At 38.2% G+C, this 13,720-nt stretch overlaps 1 protein-coding gene across 5 annotated transcripts in view; it reads left to right on the top strand.

Moving 5' to 3' along the window:
- The window catches only part of LOC107094605 (protein Wnt-5b), a 95,059-nt gene that overhangs the window by 72,394 nt on the left and 8,945 nt on the right, over positions 1–13,720 (top strand). For 3 of the 5 annotated variants that reach the window (XM_015390329.1, XM_015390328.1, XM_015390327.1), the window contains 3 exons: positions 8,128–8,291; positions 8,918–9,005; positions 9,117–9,276. In XM_015390329.1, the coding sequence (XP_015245815.1) occupies positions 8,176–8,291; positions 8,918–9,005; positions 9,117–9,276 (364 nt within the window). In that variant the 5' untranslated portion in view covers positions 8,128–8,175. Of the gene's footprint in view, positions 1–7,660; positions 8,292–8,917; positions 9,006–9,116; positions 9,277–13,720 lie in introns of those variants that run through there. The other 2 variants (XM_015390326.1, XM_015390325.1) reach the window with 2 other exon arrangements.

The raw sequence follows: 13,720 nt of genomic DNA, 5'->3' as shown, positions 1-13,720 counted from the left end.
TTTATTCTAAAGAGAGATCTTAGCAATGATGTTGTTTTAATTAATAGAAATCAATTAGTTTTTGTTAGAGTTGGAGTTTATTTCAGTTATTCTACTTCATATAAAACAGTGGCTAAAATTCTACCACGTTATAGAAGGCCTAATTGATTTTACATATATTTAAGAATATGCAACAGAATGATGAAATTGAGATTAAAAAAATGTAACTGCAAGATATGTAATAACTTGTATTTTAAACTGTCAGACAAAGTGAAGTATTAAATAAAGGAAGTCAGTGGAGCGATTTAACAAAGCAGAAAGCTGCAGAGAAACAGATGGTGAGACAACGCAGAGAGAAGTGTGAAAAAGAGACATAGAGAAGTACAGAGGGGATATATTTAGAGGGAAAGAGGGAGAGTTTTAGCCTCCCAGTTAGAGGCATGACTCATCTTCTGCCAGCTGACATAAGGATGGATGGAGACAAGGAGGAGGGAGATGGACAGAGGAATATGGAGGGGAGGACAAGTGTTACCAAGGTGGGAGAGAAAGATATGGAGAAACAAGGTGGAAAGAAGCGATGGAGGATGAATGAAACAAGCTGTGTGGTTGTGCATGTAACCACATATGTCCAGAGAAAAACAGAGAAAGATTTAAAGCCTAAAGCTTCTTCAGAGATACTTCCAACTTTGTCTGCATGTCCCACAGGGTGTGTGAGAGAGGACGATTTGAGACATAAATTCCCGTGCAGGCAGCTGCATTTGGCAGATTGTTGCAGAACACGTGTTTATTGTCTGTAGAATGCATTTAAAACGGTGACACTCATGATTTGTGCTTTAATAGCAGAATAGAGGAGTAAGGTCTGTTTTTTTCAGGCCTTTTGTTCCAATAGACACTTATTTAATTTCTCTCCCTGAGGAAGCCTGGATAATTTCTTTGGATCAAATAGTGTGACTCCTGGATGAAGATCTACCTAGAATCCTGTCGCAAAGAGAGCATTCATTGCTCATCCGGCAATATATTTTATTTCAGTGGTGATCAAGTCTAGGTATTTTATGTGAGATTTATCATTGTACGTTTCTATTATAGTGATTTTTTTCTAAGTGCTCAAGAAAAATCTGCCTATATGAAAATGGACTGTATCTGAATATTAGCAAGAGTGGGTGATTAGATTCATTATAAACCTGAGCTCCGGATTTATCCATTCTACAGCTCATGTGTATCATTAAACTATCGATAATCTAAGCCTGAGTCAATACTTCTTCTGCAAAAACAGCTGCCCCCATAAAAAGGATAGTGGTGTGGATGACACAAAAGCAGCCAGAAAAAAGGCAGAGTTTGAAAAAAATAGATATTTTTATAATACCAAACATTTGTGTTTGCAAGGTCCGAAAAGGTGAACCCAAAGATGATAAAACGTAATTAATCGAAAACCAAGCATTTTAACCTAGGAGGGAAGGGAAGATTAACACTGGACAAACTAAGCGGCATCATCAAGATAAACCAGCAGTGATTAAAAAACCAAAAGGGAATATATGCTTAGGAGAACTGATGAGAGGAAAAAAGAAACAGCTGTGACTAACGAGCAGATTGGAAGCAGCTGAGAGAGTAAGCAAAGGACAGAACCAGAGAGAAATCAATAAGAACAAAAGGCAAAACGGGAAGTAAACAGAGCAGAAACGAATAAGCTCTGCCCCAACAGAACACAATATAAGAGATTTCAACCAACAGGAGACTCTAGCATGAAATGGTAGGGAGAATTAAGCCAAAGTGGAAGTCGCCATGATAAGTGCTGTCTGAACAGGGCTGGCAGTAAGACAGGAGCTAGGAAGAGGAAGCAGGATACTTCCTATTAATAGTTTGGGTCTTACTGGTAGCCCTGTTTGGACAGGGACCTTCCAATGTTCCTATCGGCTACATAGGAGCTGTATGGTTTCCTATAATGCTTTGAGTGATATAAATTGTAGGCACAGCCCATCTCATGGAGTTTAAAAAAAATAAAAAAATAATTTATTCACATTCACTCAGTGAGACGTATGCAACTCCATATGTTTTAGGTTTCATAATGTAGAACTTCAGTAGTTATCTTTAATTGAGTAACTTCTGCTTTTTGTAGTTTTTTTACACAAGGCTGTCGTCCCAATTCTACAAGCGTCGTCAATTTTACTGCATTGTCTGCATTAATATCCAGAACTAGAAGCATGAGCAGGCTGCAGTTTTTCTTCGATTCAGAATCAGTCTTTGAACAGTAAGAAACAGGAACATGGTAAAGAAAGGGACATATGACCAAAATACTACAACAAGCCACTAGTAACACATTAAAGAAAACTGTAAATGCAAGAAACTGAACTACAGTACATCTCTACCAGTTTGACAGACCTAGAGATGCATTTTTAACACATTTGTTTTTACAAAAACAGCTCAAAACTTGGTTAGAATGGATATAAAGTGTATTTAATCTATGATTTTTAAAACTACATTTTTTGCATAAGAATACTGTAACAAAGCGGTTATCCTTGTGCATCTTCTTCCTTTTGGTAAGCCTAGCCACTTAATTGACTAAATTATTGAAATGGCATTTTTGCTACTTTAGCCTTCAAAAATGGTTGCATTCTTAGAGTTGAAAGAAATAACACTTGTACAGTTTGAGCAATTTATTCCAATGCACAACCCAGAATTACTCAGGAGATGTAGAGGTCTTTTAAACTCATTGACCTTTTCAAAAAAGGTCACAAACGGCTACAATTTAAAGAAAATTGATAAAAGTGCTCAATCTTATTACTTCAGCTTTTTATTGTACAATTATCTAAAAAAAAAACCTGATCAGTTATAACTTTACACTATATGCCTCCTCTAACAAAACTTTCACCTTAACTATTGTGGAACCACTCTCAATTTTAAAGCAACATTCACTTCCCAGAATTAATACTTTGCTTTCTGGCACCATCAGCTCCCTCGGGTCACCAGTTAGCCGTCTGCAGCTGGTTTCCCTGCAGGGGGCAAGTGGGCCACTTCTGCTGCTCCAGTCTGGTATTGGAGGCAATAAAAAGTGAAGCTGGTGTTAATCCAGAGAGTAGCTGCCGACTTTCTCAGACATTGCTCCCTGTTGCAGGCCTATTGCTCATATCCTCCAGGGATGTGCCGTCCTTTCTACTACTTCCACCCCTTTCTGCTGCTTTGGATCCTTTACATTGACACTCCCTCCCTCTCTCACCCTCTGCTTTCTCTCCTCCCATTTCTTTCCAACTTTGCCCATGTTGCACCTCTGTGCCCTCACCCCACCCTGCCTCTCTTTACCCTCAATTCCTCAGTTGAAATAATTTCTGCAGCTCAACTGCTCCTCTTAGTGTCTTAACAGGAACATCGCAGGTAGTGTTCAAATTAAATCCTTTATTGCTAGCTCTTTATGTTCATATTTGATGATTGAATCCATCTTACTTTAAAAAGTTACTAATAAAATTTTGTTTTGTGAATTTTGAGCCTAAAGTAGATGAAAAGGAAGCAGAACTTGTTAAAGAAAGTAGCAGTAGATGGCCCTTTCTTTTCCTTATTATAATGTAGGATTACTTCAAGTGTATTTTTGGACGTTGTCTCCTTTATAATTTCTCTTCAGTCTAGATATATTTCACAGGGATTTAATGTAATTCAAAAACACCAAGCGGTTCATAACAGGTTCTGAAGGAAAATGATTTAAAATTTTCTTTTTACAAATAAAACCTGAAAAGTGTAACCTGCTTTTGTAATCAGTTCCAGTGAGTGATGATGCTGCCACCATGTTTCACAGTGAGGCTAGTTTGGTCCAGGTAGAGAAGGCATGCCCAAAGTCGGTTCTCGAAGGCCGCTGTCCTGCAGGTTTCTGAGGTTTCCCTGCTTCAGCACAGCTGCCCTCCGTTTATAACTTTTTAACAGGCCTTTGCTGAACTGCAGTCATCATAATCAGCTGAGCTGAAGCTGAGAAACCTCTAAAGCCTGTAGGACAGAGGCCCTAAAGGACCGATTTATGCCTGAGGTACATTTAACATAGATCTTCAAGTGTAGAACAAAAAGTGGTGGTGTGTCTTATCTGGCCAGAATGTGTTATTTCATGTGATTCTTGTTTCCCACGTAAGACCGGTGTCTCTACAATTCCTCTAAAGTTATGATTCACCTCTTGATTACTTTCCTGATGAAGGCACTTTTTGCCTGGCCTGCCATTTTGATTTGGAAAGTTTGATGTTAATTCAAACTCATCAAACAATGAATCGGCTAAAGAAGATATTAAGTGTTATTAGTAGATTCTATTTAGGGTAGAGTGAAGGAGATTGAATATCGCATGCCATATATTTGCAATGCTTTTCAGATGATGATGAAGTGTCCTTCCAATCAACAATAATGATTTGCTCTGAGCTCATATATGATTATTGAAAAATGCACTTAAATTTGTGTTAAACCCACAGCTTTACAAGCAGCAATTAGCCTCCTGATAATAGTTAATCTTTTCACATGTAATTTAAATAATGTCCTTAGCTCTAAATAAAGGGATAAATGCCCTAAAATATCAGATCCAGGTGGTGAACATGTAACTCTAATGCAATCATCCACATTTCAGAGAGCATGGGTCAAATACATGCTTTTCAAAATTAATGTGTTTTAAATAACAGGCTGCTATGAAATTCAACAATTATTAGTAAATTATTATTTATCAGTAAGATTAAAAATGCAAGTATTTTCTACAGATTCCTTCTGAGTTATTTCTGAAAGTTTGGAACAAACTCAGGTTATCATTAATCTTTTCCCTGATGGAATTGGTGCCATCATGGGAGCCATTTCCTTTTCCCTCTCATTCTGCGACGGGAATGCATCAAGACAAGAAAATAAGCTCATCACCAACATTACTCTAAATGTGTTTAAACCTGTTTCAGTGTAATGGAAGACAGACTGGTGACACCACAATACACTGTTTATTATTTTATGTTTTACTAATGTAATAGGCCTATATAAACCCAAAACGGTGTTAACAAGTTAGTAGAAAAACATTTAGGGCAGACTATTTTTTTGGTTTCCAACAACACAACAAAAGAGGATAAAATATATGGCCATTTGTAAAGTGCTGTTTGTTCCTTTCTGAGTAAAACACCCCAGAGGAGCTCATTACCAACGGCGCTTTATGAAGGTTTGATCAGTTTCTCTAGATTTTAGGGGCCTCCCATTCAAGTCCTCCTTTGGCCAATGGAGGCAGCCTTTATAGAGAAGCACTGAGTCGGATCAAAGAGCCGCTCTGCAGGTTCACCACCCACCGACCCGCCTGCAGTTTGTCTTATAGACCCGGTTATGAATTGAAGAGCTCGCTTCAACACACATTCTTTTTTTTTTCCTCACCGTCTGTCTGTGAATGTGCAGGGTAATATGTCCCTATTATTAACTGTGTGTGTATGAATGTGTGTGTCTTTTTATTTCAAACTCCAAAGAAGGAAAGGATTAGGAGATTTTTGAGGCACTCGCCCTTTTACTCAAACAAATTATTCACTTCAGCTAATAAAAGGAATCTGACCCACGTGAACTTTCTACAAAGGCTGGGTGAAGTTAAGCAATAAGATTCTACCCCCATGGATGGACGGATGGATGGATGATTGATCTAATTAATCACTGATTATGCTGCATTATTTATTCCATTTGGGATCAATATACATTTTTTGATCAGCGACTGCATTTCAAGCACCTTAGGCCACCCTCTATTATCTTAAGTGCCTGAAAAAAATCTTCCTGCACCTTGAACATTTTTTTACATGTTGTTCTGCTACAGCTGTTAACTGAAAAGTATTTCTTCTGGATTTTATGCAATCAATCAAATGGAAAAATGTGCATAATTATAAAGTGTGAAATTAACCACTCAACATGGCCCTGCATCAGATTAAAGGGACCTAAATACGTATGTGTTCCCAACACTTTTCCGATTGTATTTCTAATTAAAAATACTAAGGTGTTAGTTTTAAACTCATGTATATATTTCCTTTGATGTTAAAACTATATTATGTTAAAGAGAAAATGTGCCTTTATTAAAGCTCTGCAAAATATTAAAGTTTAAATTAGAGTTAAAATTATTATTCTGCACTCCAGTAAATGAGTCATCAAATGAGTATTCAAGTGTCTGGCATTCATTTGTGTTCTGTGATCTTTGCTCTGAAACGTTTTAGATGTCACCACACTGGAAAAAAAAAAACGATCTTGAAATAAGTAAAATTTTCTTAAATCCAGTGTATTTACACTTAAAGGGGAACACCGGTTTTTTTACATTGGCCCCTTGATTTTACGTTATTACATCATGTTCTACTCACCCATATGAGTTTTGTGTCATTTGGAACGGTTCTGAAGATATTCCGTTAGGTATATCCAAGTAACTTCTTCGTATGGGCAACGAGTTCAAAGCACAAACTAAACTGTTCATAATTTATTCTTTATGGTACGCCAGCATTCATAACATGTAGGTGAATCACTGTCCCCCAGACATCCGCAGTTATATTTTTTATATTTAAAAAACAAACCGGTGCGTGTATGACGTCATCCGTGTGTGCCGGCTACTGTTCATTCTTCCTGTCCGCTGAACTGCTGCTAGTTTTACTCACATGCCTGGAAGATGTCTAGTGCTACTACCACAGATGATCTCGCTCTTGAAATGAAATTTAACGATTCAGATTAGCTAGCCGAATGAATAGAAGGGGTACAGCGTAGCCGCCTGTGGCCCAGGCTGCCTGTCACATCTCCAGTCCGGTGCGGGGATGACATCATACACACTCCGCTTTGTTTTTTTTTAAAAATAACCACAGATGTCTGGGGGACAGTGATTCGCCTACATGTTATGAATGCTGGCGTACATTAAAGAATAAATTATGAACGGTTTAGTTTGTGCCTTCAAGTCGTTGCCAAAAGGAAGACATTACTTGGATATAACAAAACCGAATATCTTCAGAACAGCTCCAACTGACACAAAACTCATATGGGTGAGTAGAACATGATGTATTAACATAAAATCAAGGGCCCAATATTAAAAAAAAATGCCGTTCCCCTTTAATTTGAGCAGGTAAATGAGATGGTTTTCCAATGGAATGAGTATTTTTACTCTTAAAATAAGATAATTAGATAATATGCACTTGAAATAAGACAATGCAAATTGTGTGTTCTTATTTTAAGTGTAAATTGTCTTGTTCCATCGGCAAAATGTCTCTTTTACCTCCTCAATCCAAGAACAAATGCACTTATTTTAAGAAAAAATAACCCATCTAGATTTTGATTTTTTCCAGTGCATTAACTATGAAAAGGAGCAAGGAGACATCTGAGTATGCTACCACTGTCTGGAGGAACATTACAATAGCTGCTAATGAGGATAAACTAATATGACAAACATTTTACATTTGTTAATATCTGAAATACATTTTCCCTTTCAATTATTTGTTCTGGAAAATATCCTGATTATTCAAATTTGTTCTATGTATGCGGACCAAAATTGGGTAATATGGATTCTGTAGTAGACATTTGATAGATGTGATGCCTAATGTGAGGTGAGGGCTTCTTACCAGTTGTTCATCTGATCTCCTCACGTGGTGACAGAAGGGGGGAGGCGGTTCCGACCTGAAAGCTGGGTGCGAAAAAGAGGAGGAGTGTAAACTTAAACAAGAAATAGGAGAGATGGTTTTAAAGCAGCTGCAGCGGGACAAGAATTAGTCACTCCGCTGCTTTGGTCCAGGTTTCGATATTATTGTCAATAAGTATATTTATATTTCATTGTCTAAACGAGACAACAGAAATCTACATGTCACTATGTGGCTTGTTTCATCTGTCCGCGAAGAAGAGAAGCTTTACGCAAAACTGGAATAATCTGTGAACCGTTTTACGCACAATGTTTTGATCTGCGTAAAAGGGAGGAAGGTGGATTTCTGGATGTTTTGTTTTCCTCAGTGTGACTTCAGACTGGAATCCGATTGCTTGACACCCTGGGATACACTTTTATTGAAAATAAGGATAATTTAATGCAGGAGGAGTTTGGTTATAAAAGGAAAACTTTGTTCATATCTGAGTTTGCTGAGCTGGATCCGGACCTGCAGAGTTTCCATTTAGCTCCCCTCTTTGGAAACTAATCAGGACGCGTGGTGAATCCTTTCGCCCATGTCTCAGCAGAGCACTTTGCCCCGCACTGGCTGCTCCGCGCTGCCGCGGCGGGCAATTATGGACAACAGCCCCGTCCTGAGGAGACGAACCGGAGCCGCCCCACATCTGCTCCAGCTGGCGGTCCTCCTCGCCTGCAGCTCCCAGCTTCGGATGGTGGAGGCAAACTCATGGTGGTGAGCGACTGATCTCTGACATATAATTTGAAAAATGTTTTAAACGCCAATTAACCATTGTTTGTTTTACGCATACATTGCGCATCATCACAACATGTTCCAAATCCATTTGTTTTCCAGATCCATTTGTTTTTGTTCTTTAAGGTTTTTTTCCCCCCTCTTGTTGTTGGGTGCTGGCTTTGATGGGACAAATGTGAAGGCTCTGTCACAATATTTATCCTGGCTGTCCCCCAAATGGCAAAGCCCGTGCCCTCAACACGCTAAATTATCAACACTTGCTCCTGTCCTGCACAGCATTGGATTGGATGGACGTTTGTGTCTCTGTGATGCAGAACATCACTGACATGCATGAGCTGCTGAATCTGGAAACAATATGAAAGCTTGGTAGTTTGTTTCATTTACTGAGGGGCCAAGAGCTTTTTTTTCTGGGGAGGGGCTAAGGGATCTAAGGAGCCATAAAGATAGAGGCGGTAGAGATGTTCTCCACAGGAGTCTATTTATTTTTGTTTTATAGCCCACTTGTCCCTATAAAACCAGGGTCTGACTTCTGTGCTCTGTTGCACAGATAGATTGACTGGATTCCCTATTTAATCAGATTTAAATGTAATATCCTCTGCATCTCTCAGGTCTCTAGGTCTGACCCCAATCCAGCGACCTGAGATGTACATCATTGGCGCTCAGCCTCTCTGCAGTCAGCTCTCTGGCCTTTCGCAGGTAAATGTCCCCAGACCATGGGAATCTCCCCACTGGGACCACTCAAAGCGTCGAGCCATTAAGCAGCTAATCTCTGCTAATCTTTGTCGTTGTTTCTGTGTGGCCCTGCAGAGTCAGAGGAAGCTGTGCCAGCTGTACCAAGATCATATGAGCTTCATCGGGGATGGAGCGAGAACGGGCATCAAAGAGTGCCAGTACCAGTTCAGGCAGAGGAGGTGGAACTGCAGCACTGTGGACAACACATCTGTGTTTGGGCGGGTCATGCACATTGGTGAGTTCTCATGTTGTGTGAGTGGGAAATTTCAAAGCAACAGACATGTTTGACTGGTGTTTTGAAGAAGTTAAATATAAATGCATTTGTTTCTTTTTTAAAAAGCCAAAACATAAATATATTTTTTTTAATGCTTAATTTTTTCTAGATATCTACTGCAGAGTACCAGAATTTTAAAGTTTCAAAACTGCACCATTTCCCCAATGTTGACACACATTGGGGAAGTGATGTAGTTTTGAAACTTTAAAATTCCCACAATGTATTCCTTTCAAAGAAGATTCAACAGAAAGTAATCTGAACAATTAACAAGCAGTATAACACATAGAGCTTGGCAGAGCTGCCCTTCTCAATTTTAAAGAATATAGCTTATATAATTTTCTTAAATAACCTTCTATAATGCCATGGAACTCCAATAGTGTTGCATGCAGTGAGAATCTTATGCCAACTTCATTCTTTCGATAGAAAGTTGAAGATATGCAGGGAATGTGAGGGGAAAGGGCCACTTTATGAACAAGCTTGCAATAAATAAAAGGAATATTGGTCATAGAGAATCCAGTCATTTCCAATATATTTGTCTTATTTATTAGTGTTGGTTTTTTATTTTTTTATTTAAATGCCATTCCAAAATCTATATTTAGATAAGTCTTTTTTGTGCATTATTTTGTGCACAAATTATTTTACTCAGGAAAATGGTCTTTAAAGGTGAACATTGAAATATTAACACAACTTTTGGATGGTTTTGTATGCCATTGAAACCCTAGACTTCATCAAACCTAACAAGCATTTATTCCAAACTTGTTTTAATCCATCAAATTACAGCGAGTAGTTTTTGTTTGCCTGTTTTTTTTGGTTTTTTTTTTGCCGATAGAAAATGTATAAAGAATACATAAAAATGTTATAGCAACAAAACCATTGAGGAAAGGCCACAAATGATAGGATTGAGCACAAATAGACCAAATGTTTACACCTTCCATCATACCAGAGCAATAAAAAAATAATAATAAATAAATGTCTAGTAGGCCAACAAAGTTGAAATGTAACTTTCATTTCATCGTTTAACTTTGGCGCGAGCGCATGATCAGCGCAGCGCGCGCGTAAAGACGCGCGTAATGAAAGCGTTTCTTTAGTAATCAGTAAGTTTCGGTCCTGGATCCGCATCCAGCGCGTCTGAATTCCGAGGTGGCGATGACGGGATGGTCTAATCAACAAGTAGGTGTGAAATCCGCTGCAGGCGCTCAGTCAGTCAGAGCTGCGCCTCTCTCTCCCTCCGGATTGACGGTGGTCTGTCCTCCAGGTTTAGACGGAGGTGTGAGGGCAGCCCATTGTCCCGCGGCTCTTCTTTTGAAATGCGCTGATGAGCTGACATCGAGCCGGCAGATCCGGACCTGCTATTTGAAGTCGACTCTCCACAGTCCCATAAACCTGACGGGGGAAACTGTTTCTTTAAAAGTGCAGCGAATAATAAAAAAAGGCTCACACGCCTCGGTTTGTTTCATGCATACCTGGCTGTCTGGCTGGCTGGTGTTTATTCCAGTCTGCTGCGTTATAAAAGCGCACCGTGGGGCCATAGGTGATCTATAAAAATAGCTCACTACTGACCTGCTTTCAAGTAAACTGACTAAATAATAATATTAGAATAGAAAATCCTTTTTTCCCCCACAATGGGGAAATTCTGTTGTTTACAGCAGCAAAAAGATTTTAAAAAAATGTCACACAAATGTGGACCTTAGAAAAATGTTTAAGAATAAGATAATAGTGAAAAGTTGAAAGATAAACAATAAAATACTGCACTGTAAAGTGTTTTAACAATATAAAACTGTGCATCTGGACAATAAATAACCAATATCCGCTATGGACATTTTTACAGTCATGGATATCTGAAAATAGCAGCAACATCAGAGATATGCAAAATGAGAGCAGCATGTTATTTTAATTAACTAATGTAGAAACTGTGCAAAATCAGCATGAATGTAAAAACTTATTGAGGTTGTTGGGATCTGTGATGGTTATAAAGTCTTACAAAACACTAAATAGTTACATTAACAGAGCAGTTAAAGTACTGCCAAATAGATGCTTATTATAGTAGAAGCATAAAGGCGCACCATGATAGGCGACATAAGTTTTGGGGCGCCACAAGTACACATAGATCTTTGTTGTATTCCAAACATGTTTTTTGTTTCATAATTAATTGTCTAGTGTGGAGCCCCTCTTTTTTTCAGTGTAAAAATGAGACGATGAAATTACAAATTATAATTGGTTATAAATATGAAGTATAAATATTTCATTGTAAGTTTAATATTGTTACCTTTTACTCAAAGTTGGTTATAAGTAGTGTGTTGTCTGCCGTGACCTTTTTTAAAGACAGCAGAAGATTTTCTCATATCTTTCAGTCTTTATGCACCTTAAATAAAAAAAACGAAAACTACAAAACAGGCAATAAGGATTCATGATATTTATATTCAAACTGTTTTTCATATATAAATAATTTAAAGATAAATTATAAATAAGTAAAGAATTAATTTTTGCGGGAATGCAATGGCATGAAGGCTGTAACTTTACGATAAAAGCTGGTGGGGACGCCCTAACGGTGGTGGCTGATGGACCTACACCTACTCAATCCGAACGCTTTCAATAGGGTTTATATTTTCCAAAAATGAGCTCAAACACATGTATATTGAATGCTTCACTATTGTTGAGAACACAAGAGAACCACAATACATTTGTGGTATTTATAGTTATAAACAGATGCCAGCCTTTCGTGCATTATTTTATAAAGGGCTCAAAAACATTAATGTATAAATAATGACAAATAACAGCCGATACCGATGCCAACATCAATATATCCTGCATCCCTAGTATGGACACAGCTTCACTTCCATCAATCCATCCATGCATGGCTTTCCTTTAAGCTGCATCAGTGATTATCATGTATGACTGCATCAGTGATTATTCACAAGCAGCAAAATCAAATTTAGAAATTTGTCCCATGTGTCATTGACAGTCAGTCTATATATTGAACCTTTATATTTCAAAAATCATTTATACACTGGTTTGTATTTTGTGCTTTAATTCTTGTAGGTTTCTTATACTTTAATTTTCAGTCTGTGTCCTGTGAGTCTGACTCTCTCTGGGTTGCAGCTATTTCTGAGTCTCGTTGAACTACAAAAGACAAAATTATATGTTGAATTTTATTATAGCGTTGCATATTTTTTCTTGTAAACTTGGAGATATATTTTATTGCATGTTGCACATCCCAGTAAATCTGTTTCACCCTTAAATCTGCAGCTGTCCCTAATTGTGTCTCTTCTCTGCTTAAAAACAGATTTATGAACCTGTCTACCAATATAATGATGCCTGACAAAATCATTTTCAGGATCTCTAGAAGAAAACAACAGATATGTGTTAATTTTAATCTGTAACTCTGAGTATGTTCCTGAGAAGCCCAGCTTTTTTAACTCATATAAATGTACATCTGCTGCCATTTTTAGCTTAAAAGGTCTGTATGTGTAACTAACGGATTTTTCGGTGGCATCTCAATTTTTTTTAACCAACCAGTCTCCTAACTTTTACTTACCGGTAAACATATATCGGAGTATCTGTCGGTGAAAAATTCACTGAGAGCTGCTGCATATTTATGTTTAAACGGCTTGCCATACCCGGTATCTCTTCTCATCCTCGTAGCTACTCTGTACGCAGAAAATTGCGACACCAATATTACCGGTATGTCCCAAAACGACAGATCCCATGATGTTTCACCGAGAGGTGGGACTCGAGAGCAGCGGGAAAGCGAGATAAAAACACGGACTGAAAACGCTCTGAACACGGTTAGCTGCACCCAACCCCAGTTACTGTTGGCTAATGTAAATCGGCGGAAAGGGGGAAAAAGCAGAAATTATTGGTGGGGATCAAATATCAGTTGTCCTCAGAAGTTGGCCTGTTACAGTAGGTAATGGAGTTTATCTGTAAAACTCTAAAATTTGATAGAAAATACAGCACAAATGGCTCAGGGAGCACAGAAGATGGGTGAATTATTACGCAGCTGAGCAGCTTATAGCAGAGTTAGAGGTTTAGAAAAATAACCCACGCTTTAAAAGAACAATGACTGCAAATCTGAACCCAGAATATACCTAAACTTGATGGTTGATGATCACAGCTGCTCTATGTGCAGTCAGATATGATGATATCCAATCTATCCACAAAATACTTAATAAAAGGTATACAGTTTTACCTGACAACTTCTGCATATTTCTCCTAATCACGGATGATGAAAGGTGAAGGGTCACACATCACATCATTTTCAAGAAAGTGTAGTTATGTTATTACACCATGATGAAAAGTTGTGTTCATATACCAAGCATTCATCTTGATCAGGGACGTCCTTGTCCAAATCGCTTGATGTTTTCTCTTCATAACTGATCGTTCCTCCTCCTTTTCAGTCATCCAT

The sequence above is a fragment of the Cyprinodon variegatus genome, unplaced genomic scaffold (assembly GCF_000732505.1).
Source record: "Cyprinodon variegatus isolate N-32 unplaced genomic scaffold, C_variegatus-1.0 Scaffold493, whole genome shotgun sequence".
Lineage (NCBI taxonomy): Eukaryota > Metazoa > Chordata > Actinopteri > Cyprinodontiformes > Cyprinodontidae > Cyprinodon > Cyprinodon variegatus.
The sequence above is the reverse complement of the archived record's forward strand: the minus strand, read 5'-3'. Positions and strand labels throughout refer to the sequence as shown.